At 42.8% G+C, this 20,283-nt stretch overlaps 1 protein-coding gene across 1 annotated transcript in view; it reads right to left on the bottom strand.

The window, feature by feature from the left end:
- Positions 1-2,174: 2,174 nt before the first annotated feature.
- The window catches only part of ACAT2 (acetyl-CoA acetyltransferase 2), a 48,754-nt gene continuing 30,645 nt past the window's right edge, over positions 2,175-20,283 (bottom strand). Inside the window, exon 9 of the mRNA XM_082249371.1 lies at positions 2,175-2,641. Coding sequence (XP_082105497.1) covers positions 2,468-2,641 — 174 coding nt within the window. The 3' untranslated portion in view covers positions 2,175-2,467. The remainder of the gene's footprint in view (positions 2,642-20,283) is intronic.

Genomic DNA, 20,283 nt, shown 5'->3' with positions numbered 1-20,283 from the left:
GGGTACACCTGAAAAATTCTTCTCCTCCCCATGCCCAGACCAGAAAACAAACTCCTTAGGGTCCTTTCACACGGGCGTTCCTGTATGTCCGTTTTTTCCTCCCATCCATTAGCGAATTAAAAACGGACATAATGTATGTCTATGGGATTGCGGATGACCATCCGCTGACATCCGTTTTGCGTCCATTCCAATCAGTTCAGTTTTTTGAGTGAAGAGAACCCTATCTTTCTTCCATTTGAAAAACGGAACGGACGCAAAAACTGATGTCATCCGCTAACGTCCGCAATCCCATAGATATACATTATGTCTGTTTTTCATCCGCAAACGGATGGATGAAAAACGGACATACGGAACGGACCCTACAAAAGTGTCATCCGTGTCCGTTTAAAAAAAAAAGTGCCTGAGCGGAAAAAAAAACGGATCGTGCCGTGTGAAAGGACCCTAAAGCTGGATACATGTGAACAATGCTTTCAAATCACTAGGAATATGCTTTGCTTAGGTGTGAGTGCAGGCTTTCTCCTGAAAATGTAAATTCCTGGCTACCATGCATTTTACCTGCTGACTGGGAACAAACATGCAACAAGTAAAGACAGAAGTCCTGATCTGCATACTTGTTCTGGATCAGTACCTGAAAGACAGTTTACCTTTACCAAAACAAATCTACCCAAACAGATATAGGATGCTGGTAGATAACAAAAAACTGTGCAGTTTTGATCAAAGTGTAATTCGATGATGAACCTTGCTATAGGTGTAAGCTATTACATACCTTATGAAGCCTGACTAAAAAACTCCCAGGACGTTGCTAAGAGAGGGCCAGCTGTTACTGCTGCTTCGCCATCACAGGAGTGAGCTCTTTCTCTGACCCCCCTCCCATGCTCTTTCAGCTTTTGAGAGCTCACTCCTGTGATGGTGAAAGTGAAAAGTAACACTAGGCCTCTCTTCCCTACGTCCTGGGTGTTTTTCAGTCAGGCTTTGTGTGGTATGAACTGTAAATGGCTTACATGTATAGCAAGGGTATAATTCAACTTTAGTCAAAGCTACACAGTTTGTTTTTATCAACAGACAGCTTTTATCTGCATAGGCAGTTTTTTTGGCAAAGGTGAACTAACCCTTTAACCACTTCCCGCCCACCATATGAAAAATGACAGCTGCATCTCCGATCTTGGTAAAGAGCCTATGACGTAGGCTCTTTACCATGTGTCCAATCACAGCTGGTCACATCGTAACCAGGAAGTGCAGTTTCTCAGCTTTTCCTCTATTCGCGTTGACAAGGCGTGAGAAGAGGAAAACCGATTGGCGTCTCTCCTGATAATCAGCACATTGATTATTAGAGCAGACCCATCAAGGATGCCCAGTAGATCCCACCAGGGATGCCAGCCTGTGCCCATTAAGGATGCCAATCAGTGCCTATAAGTAATGATTGTCAGTGGCTCCTCATCAGTGCTGCATATTAGTGCCTCCTCATCAGTGCTTGTCAGTTCAGTCTCATCAGTACCCGCCCATGAAGAAAATGTACTTATTTACAAAATTGTGTAACACAAACAAAGAAAAACTTTTTTTTTTTCAACATTTTCAGTCTTTTTTTATTTGTTTAGCAAAAATTAAAATAACCAGTGGTGATCAAATACCACCAAAAGAAAGCTCTATTTGTGGGGGGAAAACAAAAAACAATGATAAAAATTTTGTTTGGGTACAGTGTTGCATGACCGGGCAATTGTCATTTAAGATGCGTCAGCACTGAAAGCTGAAAATTGGCCTGGGCAGGAAGAGGGTGAAGGTGCCATGTTTTAAAGTGGTTAATATATTTAGGCCATTAAATCTGAAAAGACTAGACAACAATTAATATTTTTGTCCGAAGTTAAAACTCTCCCTTTTTTTAGAAAGAGGTCTTTGCCTGCGTGCCCTTTTAGGGGAGCTTCCCCATTACTTCCTGTCATGACAAGAAATCTTCCCAATAAGTACACAGATCGCAAAAAAAAAATCTATCAGCGGCTCTAACCCAAATCTGCTCTGTCCCAAAGGGAAAAAAAAAACTTTTGGTTGGAGTTGGCTTTAAGCCAACATCATCAATGGTATTTCATTAACCACTATGGTTAATGGGTATTTTATTTTTCGAACTCCCATACACAATAAATGCAACAGTTTTGCGCACAACCAAATAACAAAAAAAAACGCTGCTTTCTTGTAGTTTAATGCTAAATGTATGAATATTTAATCCAAAAAAGTATTAAATTAAGGCTAAAAAAATACTAAAATAGTGATTGGTTATATCTAAAATTACTTGCAACTTGGGTGGAATGTCATAGTGCATCTTCAATACTTGCACTTTGTAACAGGAACAGTTGCTGTTTCCTATTAACCAGTGAGCACATGTTTAAAAAAAAAAAATGATGAACCTTAAAAAATTAGAAAAAAAAAAAAAAAAAAAATTGAAAACAAATATGTGCAGGCATGGATAATGCTAATTTTAGCTGGTTCGTTCAACACACATTGCTATTCCCATGCCTCCACCTATACATAGGGCAGCCACTCCTTTCTTTCCACCAGTTCTTTCCAGAGCATAAAGAAGAGTCACCAAAATACGACAACCAGACATCCCAAGAGGATGGCCCAGAGCTATGGCGCCTCCTTGAATGTTAACCTGTAAAAGAAGAAAATACTTTAGCAACATACAGAATTTGGCCCAAATTGTTTTTTATTTGCTAAGAAATGCCTTAATCGCTTATAATATTTGTCTAAGACCCCGTTCACACTGGGGCGACCTGTCAGGCGACCTGCCATAGAGAAGCTGTGGACCCATTCTAATAGGAGCGACACAAGTCGCTCCGACTTAGAAAAAGGGTCCGGAGCTTCTTTGGGGCGACTTGCATTGACTTCAATGTTATGAAGTCCATGCCGGCCTCTCCGAGGTCGCGGTGCGAGCTGCGCGCCGCAACCTGTGAGGTCGTCCCGGCAAGTCGGATCGCCCCAGTGTGAACGGGGTCTAACTCTACTATCGGTGTCCCTCATAAACAATGCATTTAGGGGTGACAAGTGAATCCAGACTATGGCATTCTCTTGCACCTCCTGTGGTTTTCTGGTTAAGCTAAATCCCATTTACACAGTTATAGACAGTTTTAAACAAAAGTGGGAATCCAAAAGAGAAATGAAGCTTCCTCCAGGTTATACTTCTAGTTTAAGATGCGTGGCAGCTCATTATATATAGATATATACACACACATATGGATACACAGTACTGTGCATATGTTTTGGGCAGGTGTGAAGAAACGCTGTAAAGTAAGAATGCTTTTAAAAATATATATTTTAATGGTTTGTTTTTATCAATTTACAAAATGAAAAATAAGCAAGCAGAAGAAAAATCTAAAGAAAATCAATATTTGGTGCGACTACCCTTTGGCTTCAAACCAGCATCAATTCTTACACTTGCACACTTTGAAAACTTGCACAAAAGTCAGGGATTTTGTAGGATTAGAGTCAGATATATGATTTACCATTTGTACCAAGCAGGTGCTAATGACCCTCAATTTCATATGTAGGTTAAAACACAGTCATTAACTGCAACAGAAACAGCTGTGTTTTGTAGGAGGCTTAAAACTGGGTGAGGAACAGCCAAACTCTGCTACTATGATGAGGCCATGGAAGAGTTTAATGTCACAGGTCAAGAATTTGAATGGGATTTTTTATTCTGTTCCCTCAGTTTGTAAGTTGTAAATTGATACAAATAAAATATATATTTACTTTACAGTATTTATTTACACCTGCCCAAAACTTTTGTACAGTACCTCAAAGTATTCAGTCCCCTTCACACTTTTTTCAATTTTGTTTTGTTGCAGCCTGATAATACAGTTGAAGAAACACATTTTTTTTTTCACAGTAATTTACACTCCGTACCCCATAATGACAAACTGAAAACAGAATTTTAGAAAATGTCTGAATTTATTAAAAAGAAAAAAAAACTTATTTGCAAATCCTCTCAAGCTCAGTCAGGTTGGAGGAGGACCACCAGTGGACAGCAATTTTTTAGGTCTCTCCAGAGATGTTCAATAGGGGTCAAGTCAGGGCTCTGGCTGGGCTACTCTAGGACATTCACAGAGTTGTCCCTACACTACTCCTGTGTTGTCTTGGCTGTGTGCTTGGGATCGTTATGTTGGAAAGTGAACCTTCAGCCTAGTCTTAGGTCCTGAGTGCTATGGAACAGGTTTTCATTGAAGATATCTCTGTACTTTTCTCCTTTCAGCTTTCCCTCAACCCTGACCAGTCTCTCAGTCCCTTCTGCTGAAAAACACTCCCTGCCACCACCATGCTTTACTGTTGGGATGGTATTGGGCAGGTGATGAGCGGTGCCTGGTTTCCTATAGATATAACATTTAGAATTGAAGCCAAACAGTTCAATCTTGGTTTCATCAGACCAGAGAATCTTGTTCCTCACAGTCTGAGAGTCCTTTGTGTGCTTTTTTACAAACTCCAAGCATGCTTTCATGTGTTTTGCACTGAAGAGAGGCTTCCGCCTAGTCAATCAGATCGGTGGAAGGCCGCAGTGGCAGTTGTCCTGGAACTTTGTCCCATCCCTACACAGGATATCTGGAGCTCAGGCAGAGTTACCGTTAGGTTCTTGGTCACTTCTCTAACTAAGGCCTTTCTCCCCGATTGCTTAGTTTGGTGGGGCAAACAGCTCTTGGAAGAATCCATGTTGTGCCAAACTTTTTCCATTTGAGAACTATGGAGGCCACTGTGCTCTTGGGAACCTTTAGTGCAGAAAGTTTTTGTAGCTTCTCCCAGATCTGTGCCTTGCAATAATTCTGTCTCTGAGCTCTGCAGGCAGTTCCTTTGACCTCATGGTTTTTGCTCTGATACAGTATGCATTGTCAGCCTGTGAGACCTTTTACAGAGAAGTGTGTGCCTTTCCAAATCATGTCCAGTCAATCTAATTTACCACAGGTGGACACCAATCAATGAGTAGAAACATCGCAGCAATGGTCAAGAGAAATAGTAAGCACCTGACCTAAATTACAAGTGTTGTTACAAAGGGTCTGAATACTTATGAGAATGTGATATTTCCATTTTTCATACATTTGCAAACATTTCTAAAAAAAATTAAAGTTTTTACTTTGTCACTGTGGGGTGTAGATTGAGAACAAAAATGAATTTGAATATTTGTCAAACTGGCAAAAAAGGCAGACAAAGGACTAGTTCCCAATATTGAATGTGGGTTCCCTGCAGCAGATCTCTCTAGTACTGACTTACCGTGCTTTGTTTTGCATTGCGTTTCTGAAGACAGGCAGGACCTTGATTCCTACACTCAGAGCCTCCAGCAAGGAGAACAGTGAACAGCACAGTAAGTGACATTACAAAATCATACTCCTAATCTCGATTAGTCAGAGGCAGCAGTGACTCAGATTTCACACTCTAGATTCACAGTTATGAGGATGCAAGCATTCACCATATACCTTTGTATACCAGGAAGCACACTGCTTTCTTACATCACAGGACACAGAGGAGTTAATATTTATTATAGCTTAGGTTATGCTGCCACCTTCAGGTGAATCGAGACACTGCCCAAAAAAAGAGGCAGGAATTCCCAGGTGCAACTCTAGCAATCCTATATTTTTGGCTAGTATCCTTAGGTGCTGGATGTGAATCTCTGAAAATCTCTCATGGGCTTTGCTTCCCATAATGTATCCTGGACTGTTCCCAACACCCCTAACAAAACAGAGGTGGTTTTGGGGGCGTGGCCATCTGCGGGTGGAGAAGGCTGCAGTGTGAGAGAGCTCCGTGATCATGGAGCTCCCTAAATTACACACAAACCAACTACTGAGCCCTGATTACACAGGCAGGCACCGGACAGCAGCAGGAGTCAGCGGAGGATGTTGGGGAAACACAAATCCAGAGAGGCTCCCCTAAAATTAGAAGTTTTTAACAGCCAGGCCGGGACTCCTAAGAAACAAGATGGCGCCGGCTCCTCCTCTCATTTGAACACAGCCCAGCAGCCTACACACCCACAGGAGAGAGAGGAAGCAGGAGCTGAACAGAAACAATATATAGTCTGACATTACCAGCCCAGTCAAAACGAAGAAGGCTTTTCTCCACTGATGGTAATGTAAACTAGGGATGCACTGAAATGAAAATTCTGGGCCGAAACAGAAACCGAAAATTCAGGATGCCCTTGGCCGAAAACCGAAACCGAAAATGACTTTCCCCCTAAAACTTGTGGGATTAACACTCCCGCACACCGGCTCCTTCATGTCAGAGAGAGAGAGTGAGAATAGTTGATTTAATTCAGATGTGGCACATTGATATCCAGAAAAAACAAGCCACCAGTGACTCGAGAGAACATGCTGGGACCTGTAGTCCTGCAGCCATGGGAAACTAGAAAGTAGCTAATTACACCAATGAGAATACTTGTCACTGATATGATAACCTAGGGGAGGGAGGGAGGGTATATATATATATATATATATATATATATATATATATATATATATTTATTATCAAGCAGCAGTCTGCCAGATTACGTTCCGCAGCACACAACACATGAAGGGAGGAGGTGGGTGGAGCCATTCTGGAATAGGCGCGGAGCACGACGAGGAAGATCCTCCTCCGCTCTGCATTTTGGGTCCTCTTTTTGGGACGTTACTGGTTGCTAGATGCCATTCGGCTGGCCATCCTAGCAAAAAGTGTAGCTCTGACTAAAGCGGCTGGCGCCCGGTGGAGGAACAAAGCGCAAATACCCACCTGACAGGGAAGCGAAGGGCTCACTTCGTTACAGTTATTAGCGGCCGATCGCCCGCCCGATGTGTTAGTTCATACACACTTTACCTGCGCTGCGCCCCCCTTCTGCAGCATCTTTGACCCATTTTCGGCCGAAAATTTCAGGTGGCGAAATTTCGATGCACCACTAATGTAAACTCCTCACTACATGATTATAATTCTCTATTGGAAAATAATCCTTATGATGAGAAATTAAATGCAATCCCTACAGCAGGGCAACCTATTCTTGATTCAACAATTAAAGATATATATCTTTAGGAGGTGCATTACAACATGACATGATTACCTTTATGCAAAAATCAAAAATGGAGATAGATGCAATAGGAGAAAGAGTGGATTATGTAGAGAATACAAAAGTGCGATTTTACTGCTGCGCATAACGAATTAGTTGACTCTCACTTTGACCTGAAAGATGAGGTCAAACAGCTTAGAATGAAAGTGGCAGATGTAGAAGATAGATCTAGACGTAATAACATGAAACTTAGAGGCATCCTGGAAAATGTAAAACCATCAGATTTAAAACGCTTTATTAAAGGAATGATCTCCGAATGAATCCCTGCGATTCCTCAACAAGAATTAGAAATCGATAGAGCGCACAGATTACCTAAACTGTCTCACATCCCAGAGAGATTACCAAGAGACATTATAGCAAGAATTCTCTTTTATGGAGTGAAGGAACAACTGATGCAATTCGCTCGCCGCCACTCTCCTCTTCCGGATCCCTACGCAGGAATCATTCTGTATTCTGATCTTTCCCAAGCGATGATTCTTGCCCGTAAAAATCAATTACTAAGATCCTACAAAACCACAGTATAATCTACAAGTGGGGGTTTCCCACAAAAATTCTCGTAGATAATGAAGGAACCTGTTATTCTATCACCAACTTGGAACAATGACTGAAAATCCTACAATCATGGGGCCTTATTTCCAACAATAACAACTAAATGGATAAAAACCATACCTGGAAAAATCCCTCAAGATTGACAAACAAGCCAAAGGTGAACCTAATACCTAACTTAAGGAAAATGTTCTCTATGGTCACTCTGGTCATGTTACTTTAGTATTATGGAGTCTCTCAAGCTTATTTACTACTAAGTATACAGGGACGCTGAACCTCAGGGAAACCAGATCTTAAAAAGTTGTGTGTTTTCTTTTACCTTAACCCCCAAAAAGTAGTACAAGTTACTGTACACTGGAGTTGTACTACAACTCCTCTTTATTTTCTCTCTCTTACCTCCTATGGTTCAGTTAAATTTTTTACCTTTTCTTTCTTATACTGAATACATGGAACAATGTCTCCACCTACTGGACGATAAAAATAACTACACTGAACTGTTCTGCTTTACCCTTATAATTGTGCCTTTTTATGCACCTCTCATATTTTTCCCAAGCACTCCTTTCTACATTTACAATGAATCTTAAGCTCATGTCATGAGTGTTAAAGGCCTCAAAAGTCTATATAAAAGAAGAGCTCTATTATGAAGTTTGGCAGCGACATCATCTGCATCCAAGAATTCCATTTCACAATGGACAAATCACCCAAATTCAATCATCATAAATTCCCACACGTATTTGTATCCAATAACAAAAAGAAAAAATGGAGTAATCACAGCAATTAAGGACACTTTTTCCTTCCAACTAATGGATCTTAACCACTTTACCACCGGAGGATTTTGCCGTCTTACGTCCAGGCCACTTTTTGCGATTCGGCGCTGTGCGACTTTAACTGACAATTGCGCGGTCGTGCAACGCCGTACCCAAACGAAATTTACGTCCTTTTTTTCCCACAAACAGAGCTTTCTTTTGGTGGTATTTGATCACCTGTGTGATTTTTACTTTTTGCGCTATAAACAAAAAAAGAGCGTTTATTTTGAAAAAATAACAATATTTTTAACATTTTTTTATATGAAATTCCTCCCAAAAAAATATGTAAAAATCTAATTTTTTTTTACTTTTTGGCCAATTTGTTTTCTGCTACATATGTTTGGTAAAAAAAAATCACAATAAGCGTATTTTGATTGGTTTGCGCAAAAGTTAATGCGTTTACTAACAAAGGGAAAGATTTGTCATTTTTGGTGTTTTTTTTTTTTAACGAGTAATGGCGGCGATCTGCGATTTTTTTTTTGCGGGACTGCAACATTGCGGCAGACAGATCGGACCCTTGACTGACATTTTTGACACTTTTGGGGGTAACAGTGACATTACTGCAGTAATCAGTGCTATATATATGCACTGTTACTGTAAAAATGACACTGGCAGGGAAGGGGTTAATTTTATTGGAGAGGGAGGGGTTAATGTATGCCTGGTGCTTACTGACGTGTGGGGGGAGGTGACTGAGTGAGTCAGGGACAGATCGGATGTTCAGCTATGCTGAACACTCCGATCTGTCACTCCCTGTCACTTAGGAGATCCGCCTGCTCTGTTTACACAGGCGGGCGGGTCTCCAAACTAGATTCCCCGACGATCGGGGAAGAGCAGCGGCGATCGCCGCCGCTCCTCCCCTGGCCTGACTCCCGCTTGGAATGAAAACAGCAGGAGCGCGCCTCCGGCGGCACGTGAGAGCCGCCTACAGGGGGAGGAGTCCAGCGACGTAGGTCTACGTCGCTGGACGATAACGAGCCACTGTGCCGCAGTAGAGGCACAGTGAGCGGACGTAAAGTGGTTAAAACTGACACCCAAGGAAGATATATAATCTTGGCAGCTTCTATAGACAATTCAATATACACAATAGTCAATCTATATACGCCCCCAACAAAAATCCTCATCAGTTTATCCAATAAATCATCAAAAAAGCACGGAAAATACAACAAGGTGACCTCATTTTTTGCGGGGACTTCAATGCTCTGATGGATCCCAATATGGACACCTACAATAGGAGTACTAAAACCAGAACTGGTTTACACTCCATCTTCTCCACAGAAAACCTGTATGCATGTATCCATGGTGGTTTTTTACACACCGCAAAAATAAACTTTCCTTTTTCACTCATGTGCATAGAACATATTCCAGAATAGATTTTTTCAGCACAGACAGACTTCTCCTGCCAAAGATCATGGATGCCTACATCCACAAAATTACTTGCGCACACACACCATGCTCCAATCACACTGGAAATCAATTCAGGCCACCAATGCAAGAATAACACTTTTTGGAGAAACAACACTTTTATTCTTTCCCAGGAGAATTGTCTGTCTGTGATGGGAAATTGTCTAAAATATTTTTTTGCCTTAAACGATAATTCTGTAATCAGTTCTACACTCTGGTGTACTCACAAAAGTATATGCTAGATGGCTTTTTTTATACAAATGGCTGCTAGGGGAAAAAAAAAGAAAATTGGACGCTAATAATAATATACTAAAAGATATATCCAAATTAGAAGTAATACATAAAGAGAAACCCTATGATACTAAGCTAGTTCTTCAACTCAATAATTTGAGGTCTGAATTACGCTCAGCACCTATAGCAGATCAGGACAAATACCTTAAGAGGTTGAACTTGAAGTATTACTCCCAGGGTAACAAAGCCGGTAAGTTACTGGCTTCTCAATTACTCCAACGCCAAAACAAAAATAAAATCCAAAAACTGGCCCATCACGCTACTGGGAAGGTAGTAATTATTCCCCAAGAAATTGCGGATACCTTCTTGAAATATTATGAATCATTATGCAATCTAAAAGATGATAGTAACACCCCACAACCCTCCACTAATAATATAGCAGAATTTCTAGGAAAAGTGAAATTACCAAAAATTTACTCTATCTCCTTAGAACAACAAAATAAACCAATATCATTAGACGAGATTCTAAAAGTTAAAGAATTACCAAAAAATAAATCCCCAGGAAATGATGGGCTATCATCATAAAGCCTTTGCTGAGATACAAGCTCCTCACTTAACAAATATGTTTAACCAAGTAGCAAATTCTAAACTTTTCCCCCAGAGAATTACTTGAAGCTATAATAGTCACTAGACAAGAACCCCTTTTCCCACTTAAATTATAGACCTATAGTTTTACTAAACTCCGACCTAAAAAATGTATGCAAAAATATTGGCCAACTGATAGTAAATATAACTCCTTCTCTGATAGGTCCAGAGAAGGTAGTGTTTGTAAAGGTGAGGCAAGCACCTGATGGCACCAGACAGATGCTGAATTTAATCAACCAAATACATACTGATCGAATGCCCTTCTTGCTCCTGGCACTAGACGCTGAAAAAGTGTTCGAAAGAAAGCATTGGGAATACATCTCTACTACACTAACGAAGTTCGGCTTTAAGGGTTTCATTCATTCGGCTATAATGGCACTCTACACACAACCCACGACAAAAGTTTTTACATTAGGTATAATATCTAGAAGTTTCACCTTAACTAACAGTACCAGACAAGGTTGCCCATATTCCCCAATAATCTTTTACTTTAGTGACTGAACCACTAGTAGAATACATACGAACATCCCCCGATATCAAAGGTATAACAATAGGTTATTATGAACACAAATTGGAATTATTTGCCGATGATATAATTATCACATTAACCAATTCTAATTCTTCCTTACAAGCTGTCCAAGGACTATAAGATAAACTTGGAGAAGTACCATACTACAAAATTAACCAACATAAATGCTGTGTTTACCTATGAACCTCCCTTCAGATCTCGTCGGTAAATTACTCATGAAGTATGCATATAACTGGGATGGACCCTTGATAACTTACTTACTGGTCCAACTCACCTTTCCACCAACTAAGATTTATGAGGCCAATTTTTCCCGCTCTTTTAGACCAAGTCAACAAGGACTTACATTACAAAACATAAAAAAAAAAAAAACTATCTTGGGTCTGTAAAATAGCAGCATCTAAAATGCAAACATTACCGGGGGCGTGGCCAGCGCGGGACAGTGATGGACGCTTGAGCTCTAGCTCCGCCAGCCGACGACTCCATCCAGCGCCATCCCCAGCGACGTGAACAGGATTTTCACCCTCATCTGACTCCGGCTGCTTGTGGCTACATACCGCGATGTCCCGCAAGAGGAAGGATGTAAAGGGACCGAAGAAACTGACGGCGTTCTTCCCGATGCCGGCCGAGGCGGTCGACAAGATGGCGCCGGCGCTCCGGGCCTTGCCGCCTCGGGGAAGCAAAGGGTCCATTATACCGACCTGCCGGAAGATACAGCCCCTTCTGGCACCCAGCAATCAGGTACCCTTTCTCCTTTCGCCTCTGCACCATCCAGCCCTGTATGTACAAGCCCGGCCAAATCTAAAATACGGCTGGATCCCGAAGACAAGGCCTCACAGCCTGGGAGCTCGAGTAACCCACTACTGCCCATCTCCCTGGGGTCCTCTCCCTTCGCTGCCTTCCCCACAGCTGGCCAACCTATCATGGACACGGCATTAAAGGACATGATGTATGCCCTCCATACCTCCCTCCAGGCAGATATAGTCTCCCTTGCTACAAAATTTTCTGCTGAAGTTCTCTCCTTAGGGGAAAGGGTTCACACTGTGGAATCCTCTGTATCTGAGATTGTAACTACAGTTAATGATTTGGTGGAAGCGCATGAAGAAAATTTGGATGAGCGACAATGGCTGAAAGCTAAAATCGCAGATCTGGAGGACCACTCCAGAAGGAACAATCTTAAGATCCGTGGCATTCCTGAAACTGTATTTCCTGCTGAGCTACACAAATTTGCTACTGATGTGTTTTTAGCGATTTTACCTGGAGCGACTCCCCTGGAGCTGACGATTGACCGTATCCACAGGGTTCCTAAACCCCCTTTTCTGCCGCAACATGTGCCACGCGACACGTTGCTCCGTGTGCACTTCTACCAGACCAAAGAAGCCATCCTGAACAAGGCTAGGTCCTTGGGCAATCTACCTGATCCCTACTCCGCTGTACAAATTTTTGCAGACCTGTCTAAGCATACTCTGGACACACGTAGACAACTTTCTACTATCACCAAGGCTCTGCGAAACCACAACCTGCCGTACAAATGGAAACACCCCTCCAAGATTTCGGTGGAGAGGGATGGAGAATCATACATGATCACCACGCTAGATAGGGGCATATCCCTGCTCCACTCATGGGGCATCATCCCCGACCCAGTACCCCCCCCCCCGGGAGCGAAAAAATCCCCGAGCAGAGTTCCCCCACAATGGCAATCCATGCCGCAACGCACCTCGAGAGACACTTGATTGACTGGGCTCGCAATCCTGTTTTTTTTTTTTCTCTCCGGACTTTTTTCTGGAGTCCTGTTCCACCTCCAGCTTGTCGTCTAGAGGCGTTTAGCCCGTTTGGCTGTTGAACTGTTCTCACCCCCGACTGGAGACGGCTACCCCAGCCTATGGTTTCCTTCCGCTTTTGTGTTCTATGTCTGTATTGTCTGGTCTTGTGTTGTTCCCTTTCTCCCTCTTCTGCAGGTGTAACAGACTCTGATTTGCCTCGAGAAGATGTGTCTGTCCCCCGGAATCGCCGGGAAACCCCTCAAGCTCCGCATATCTGCAAGCTCCCTCTACATGACTACAGGAGACTACACTGTCAACTCCCGACTCTCCACTCATCCATCTAACTACACTATGTCTATCGATGGTTCCGTGAGTACTGATCCCTCGCACTCACCTCCACGCACACATGACGGTTAAAATCCTATCTGTCAACGGCCTCAATCACCCAGCTAAGCGCACTTCTTTGTGGCGCACTGCCATTAAGAACAGAGCTGCCATTGTTTGTGTACAAGAGACTCACTTCTTAGACCAACATGCTCCCCTTTGCTCCCATAAAGAATACCCCACGGTTTTCACAGCCTCCTGCTCTAAGAAACGTAAGGGTGTACTAATGGCTATACACAAAGACTTGGATTTCGAATTAATCACCTCAGTCACGGACGCCAACGGCAGATACTTGATCATAGTCTGCTCCATTGATGGATTTACAGTAACTTTGGTCTCTATATATGCTCCCAACATTCACCAACTCCGGTTCCTGAACAGAACTATGACTAAAATCCGTTCGGTCCAAAAAGGCCCCTTGGTGCTGTGTGGTGACTTTAACCTCCCCCCAGACAGAACAGTGGACACTTCAGCTGCCACCACCAGATGCCTTCCGTCTTTGCAAAATTTCATCCACAAGCATGACCTATATGACGTCTGGAGGTGCCATCATCCCTCCGATAGGGAATTCTCCCACCACTCTGCGGTGCACAACACGTATTCGCGTATTGATGTCATTTTGTCTGATTTGACTATACTCCAAAGGGCAGTGGACTCAGAGATAACCCCGATCACATGGTCCGATCACGCCCCAGTGAGTGTTGAACTCTCACTGTCACAAAAAACCACAGCGACAAAACCCTGGAGAGCTAATGCTGCTCTGCTCAAACGCCCGGACAATGTCGATTTTTTAAAAAACTCCCTAATCAAATTTTTTGAGACCAATCAGGGGTCGGTATCTGAGTCCGCGACTCTTTGGAACGCCCACAAGGCATTCAGTAGAGGGGTACTCATTCAATTGCAGCGTAGGACTAACTTACTAAAACTAAAATCAAATCCATCGTCCACCCCCATACGAACGAACGACTGCACGACCCTAGGGACATAGCTAACGCTTTCAGCAGCTACTATGAATCCCTCTATAACTTGAAGGATTCTGTACCCTCCCCCCCCCACCTCCGACCATATAAAGCAGTTTCTAGATAGTATTTCGCTACCTTCCCTCTCGCCCGTACAAACCACACAACTTAATACCCCCTTCACAGTGGAAGAAGTTCAGGCAGCCATAGGGTCCTTGCCAACTGGGAAATCCCCTGGCCCAGATGGTCTAGTAAACGACTACTACAAGAGTATGACAGACATACTGGCGCCCCATCTGTGTGCGGTGTTCAATGCTGCCGCAGATACCTCAGCTTTCCCGACGGAGATGCTTGAAGCTACCATCGTGACCCTACCCAAACCAGGCAAAGACCCGTCAACCCCACAAAATTTCCGACCCATCTCCTTGCTCAATTCTGATATTAAAATTTATGCCAAGTTAGTCGCTAATAGACTGATGCCACTGATGCCAAGCCTAATACACGAAGATCAATCAGGTTTCACGTTAGGTAGACAATCTGCTGACGCGACCAGAAGACTTATAGATGTTATCCACGCTGCACACTCCAATAGAATGCCTTCTCTGCTCCTATCTTTGGATGCAGAGAAGGCATTCGATAGAGTCCACTGGGGATATCTCCAGGAAGTACTCCGCAGATTTGGTATAGATGGCAGAATGCATGCTGCTATCCTGGCGCTATATTCCCACCCTACGGCTCGAGTCCTGGTCGACACATCTCTCTCCTCACCTTTTCATATCACAAATGGTACACGGCAAGGGTGCCCCCTATCGCCCCTGGTTTTTAATTTAGCCATTGAGCCCCTGGCCCAAAAAATGCATACAGACCCCTGCATCACCGGGATTCATGTGGGACCTCAGGAACACCGCATCAGCTTATTTGCTGATGATGTTATCCTGATGGTATCGAACCCAACATCCTCCCTTCCACGAATCAAATTTATTCTTGCAGAATTCGGGGAAGTCTCGTTGTACAAAGTGAACGAGGCTAAATCGACTATGTTAGACCTAGGTATCGACGGGGTAACTAGAAACCTTCTCACTAGATCGTTTCCATACAAATGGGCGGACGACGGGGTTACTTACCTAGGCATAACCCTCACCAGATCCACCAACCTCCTGTTCCAGGCAAATTTCCTCCCCTTCAAACTCCAACTATCGAAAGAACTTAATAATCTAGTGAAATTTGAGTTGACATGGTCGGGGCGACTAGCCGCCTTTAAGATGTGTACACTACCCAAACTGCTGTACCTTTTCAGGTCAATTCCCATCCCCAAATCGTTCCTACTAGCATTGCAGTCGATGGTGTCCCGCCATTTATGGCAGGGAAAGCGTGCCCGTTGTGCGAGGGGGATATTAATGAAGTCTAGGGACGCAGGGGGAGCCTCTGTGCCCAATCTGGAAGAATACTACCTGGCATCCGTCCTTTCGCAACTTCGCCCATGGTTCCAGAGCTCCCCAGATACTGTCTGGGGGAAACTGGAACAACATCTAGCTCCTCGCGGAGACCTCGTCTCATGGCTCTGTAGTAGGCAAACTAGGGACAAGATCCCGGCGTACTTGCCTCCGACCGTCGGAGCTTCGATCGCGGCATGGCTGCAACTGACACACTCGCGATGGAAATGCACCCCGCTCACGACTATTTCTCTACCTCTACTTAGCCTCCTCCAGGTAGTCCCAGATATGAATCTGGGTCACTGGATGGATCATGGAATCACCACTCTAGACGCCCTCTATACTGGTGGTATCCTTAAATCTTTCCCACAACTGTCTTCGGAGTTCCATATCCCCAAAACTGAATGGTACAGACATGTCCAAATCAAGTCCTGCCTGAAGCGCAACCCCCAATTCAGGGCCACCATCCCGAAGAAAATTTGGGAGTTCCTCACGTCCTCTTCTCAGAAAGCGATGGGTATCTCCACTATCTATCCTATTTTAAGCGAAAAAGGCGTTTTCTCCAAGTCTCCTCCCCTGCTCAAATGGGAGCGAGATCTGGGGGAGTCCTTCTCCTCTCAACAGTGGTCCAAGGCCCTATCCTTGAGTAGTAAAGCCTCCTTGAGTGCCTCCATTAGAGAAATGCACCTTAAAATTCCACTAAGATGGTCCCTCACACCTGACATAATAGCGAAGTTCCATAATGACACTCCTCCGACATGCTGGCGTTCCTGCGGAAAACTAGGCACCATTAAACATCTGTTGTGGGACTGCCCACCAATCCGCGCCCTCTGGTCTGAAGTTTTCCAGCTGCTAACCTCCATTACACAGTTACCCCTGAACCCGACACCGGAACTGGGACTTTTGAACTTGACCATAGAGACTATCCCAAGACCGCACCGTAAACTAGTACTGAACGTCCTATTCGCAACTAGACTGAGTATTACTAGAAAATGGAAGAATAGCCAACCCCCTTCCCTCCAGGACATCGTCCACACCACCCAACTGCACCACACGTACGAGTTGCTTGTAACCCCCAATTGTGAGTCTTACCGAAAGGAAAAGGACTTATGGTCCAACTGGGACCACTGGTATAATCTGAATACTTGTGTGTAATTTAATTGATGGCCGCTAGATGGCGAACTCCCACTGTTATGTGATTTCCAATGGAATAGAGTGAAGTAGTCATGCTCCAACCCCCCATTTGATACCTGTTATGGATGATGTAGGCTTTTCAGTTTAAGGGATCCTGTTTTACGATTATTACTTGATTACTGTTTCACAAAAGCTGTTACATGTACTATACATACCTGCTTATTGTTATACCCTGTTGTTTGAAAAATTTTCAATAAAGATTTGAAATGAAAAAAAAAAAAAAAAATGCAAACATTACCAAAATTTATGTACTTTTTTCGATCTTTACTTATTACAATTCCTGCTAGTTTTTTTTTACGCGACTGGATACAAAACTTTCACAATTCATTTGGAATGGTAAAAAAAGACCTAGGGTAGCGTTGTCAATATTAACCACCAATGAATCTCTAGGAGGTAGGAGTTTACCAGATATCAAAAACTACTAATATGCTACCCTACTAGACCAAATTAAATTATGGTTCTCCACCCCAGAAGACAAACTATGGTTAAGCATTGAAAGAGAGGCCACCAAAGGTCATGATATGCCTTAATAATTGCTAGCATTACTCTTCATAAAATTAATATACCCAATCTTTTAAGTATCAGATCTACAATCTACAATAACAGCATGGAAACACATTCTATCGAAAACTAAACATTTGACTGATATTACTAAAGTTTCAAGTCCAACAGGAATAATAAACCATTGTAAAATCCGCCTATTGTTGGCGAATGGATCAAACAGGGACATCATTTATTTTAAAATCTACCCTCACAATATAAAACAAGTGTCTTAATTAAGATTACCAAATACACGCAATTAAAAGATATTGATCGCAATAACCACGTAGAAATCCCCTCACCAATCTGGCACTTTTTTACTAAGAATAATGGACAAAAAAAGAAAGGTATTTCTTTCTTCTACCATCTATTAGTATCCCAGTCGTACGATACCAAAAATTCCCATATGACTAAATGGGAAAAAGATCTAGCTCAATAAATCTCTTGGGAGAGATGGAAGAAATTCTTTTCAATAATCAGTAAATCCTCTTCGTATATCGAACACTGGGACAACTCTCAAAAAATAATAAATAGATGGTACCTGACTTTTTATAAATTAAATTATCGAAAATATATCCTTCCTCTTCCCCCCATAGGTTTGCGATGAAACAAACAGATGGAATATCTCTTACATATTCTTTGGAGCTGTAAATGCTTACAATGTTTTTGGAATTCGGTTTCCTCCTTTTTAGCAAATCTAACAGGGAATCTATCCAAGCTCACACCTACCACAGCTTTACTAGGAATGAATGTTGATATCTATCCTAAAATTTATAGAACAATTGTAGTCTATATAGTGATAGCAGCAAGGCTCACTATTACCAATCTGTGGAAATCCACTGATGCACCTAATTTATCAACGGTCATTTCCATACTAAATACTCAAGCATAATACGAATTGCTTTTAGCATATAAGAACTATTCCACCACTATCTATAAAAATGGATAGCAAATATGGCCATCACCAAATATCACCATAAAGCTTCCCAATACTTAAAGGACTGTAATCTCTAATGTTGATCTTAAGTTTGACATTTTGACTGTGTAGTTATTTACTTGTAATATTTAATTTATTTTAACAGATACAGTATAGAGCCGTGGAGAGTATTAAGAACTTGAATCTAGGAGGGCTCTACCTTTGTCAAAAAATATAAACATATTCCAGTGGGTCCACGTGTTTGAGTAAAGCTTATGGTTATTATGGACAAAATGTCAGCAGCTACAAATCCTAAAGCTGCTGACCTTTAATAAAAGCCCACTTACCTGTCCAAGGATCCCGTCAACAAGACTCCCCAGGTATACTGCCTGAAGATATTTTTGCCCATGTTGTCTGGGCAAGGTTAAAAGACGCTTTTGCATTCTTGGTCACTTATGGGCCCAGATAAAGTCAGTGAACAACGTGTTAACTTGTCTAAAGACTATGGCAGGAATGTCAATGGGCAGAGTCTAGAATAGGTATAAGAATTTGGGTAATATAGACATCTTTATTATGTTATAGCGCCCAAACCAGGATAAGAAGCCCCTGTGCCATTTGTTAAGATCCCACATCTGGCCTACTAAGGGTGGGAAGTTTAATGCATAGGTCTTGCCCAACCATGGAGGAAAATAGGTGCCCAGCTATTTCAAAGCTTGTATAGTCCATCTGTTGTAGGTGGGTTACCTAAGCCGCAGCCATAGCAATACCCAAGTTTATTTTCAAATGTGATATCGCTCCATAAATTTCAAATTCACAAAAGAGATTAGGGAGCGAGATGGCCGGGTTAGTCTGTGAGACAAGCTTATCGTCCATGTAAGCAGAGACTTTATGCTGAGTAGGGCCCACCTGCACACCCGTAATGTCCACATCTTAACAGACCATGCAGAGGAAGGGTTCCAAGGTCAGGTCGAAGAGAAGTAGGGAGAGGGGGAAGCCTTGTCTAGTTCCATTAGATATAGAAAAGGGCTCTGAAAGGGTTCCATTAAGCTTAACCAATGCTCTTGGGGTTGTATAAACACTTCCAATCCATTGAAGTACACTGCTCAAATAAATTAAGGGAACACTTTTTAATCAGAGTATAGCCAAGGTTTAGCCGAGAGGAGATCTGAGAGCTCAAGTTTCAATGTTACAGGAACGTGGTCCGACCAAGTGATACTCTATCTCTGTAGCTATAATGGATGAGAGCTGGTGATGGGGGGGGGGGGGGGGGGAGATATAAAAAAATACACTTAATGCAGTGGGGAGAAGAACATGTAATTCCTCTCATCCAGGTGCACCAGCCAGCAGATGTTCACAAATTGTTCACCGTGAAACGTCTAAGGCTGGGTTCACACTGGTGCAAATTGGATGCGGGTTTCCCCTAATATAATTTGCATGTCAGGAGTCTTTGACCCACTCTTAATGAAGCTGGTTCACACAGCTCCAGGACAGCTGCAGAGCGGTTTGCAGGAAATTCGTGTGCATCATCTGGTCTCTTTCAGGTCCGAATTCAGCCAAAAATTCAGACCTGAAAAGGTGAACGGGAGGCACCGGACCACCTGCTGTGAGCTGCTCTGCAACCCAGTGTGAACCCAGCCTAAAGGATGCGTTTGCGGAGGCCAGGAGAGGCAGAGGAGGAACCCAAAGTAGTGTTGGTCGCAGGATCCTGAGGAACATTAAAATCACCTCCCAGAATGTGTAATTCCTCAGCAAACTACATGTGTCGTTCATTAGTACAGCTTAAGAATTGATCTTGGTTTGTGTCAGGAACATAAACCAAAGCCAGTGTGACCTTTATGACGTAAATCATACCTTTTAGAAAAAGAAACCTACCTGTCCC

The sequence above is a fragment of the Pelophylax lessonae genome (genome assembly GCF_965119305.1).
Source record: "Pelophylax lessonae genome assembly, chromosome: 3".
NCBI classification, from domain to species: Eukaryota; Metazoa; Chordata; class Amphibia; order Anura; family Ranidae; genus Pelophylax; species Pelophylax lessonae.
Note: the sequence above shows the minus strand (reverse complement) of the source record. Positions and strands in the feature narration are given on the sequence as shown.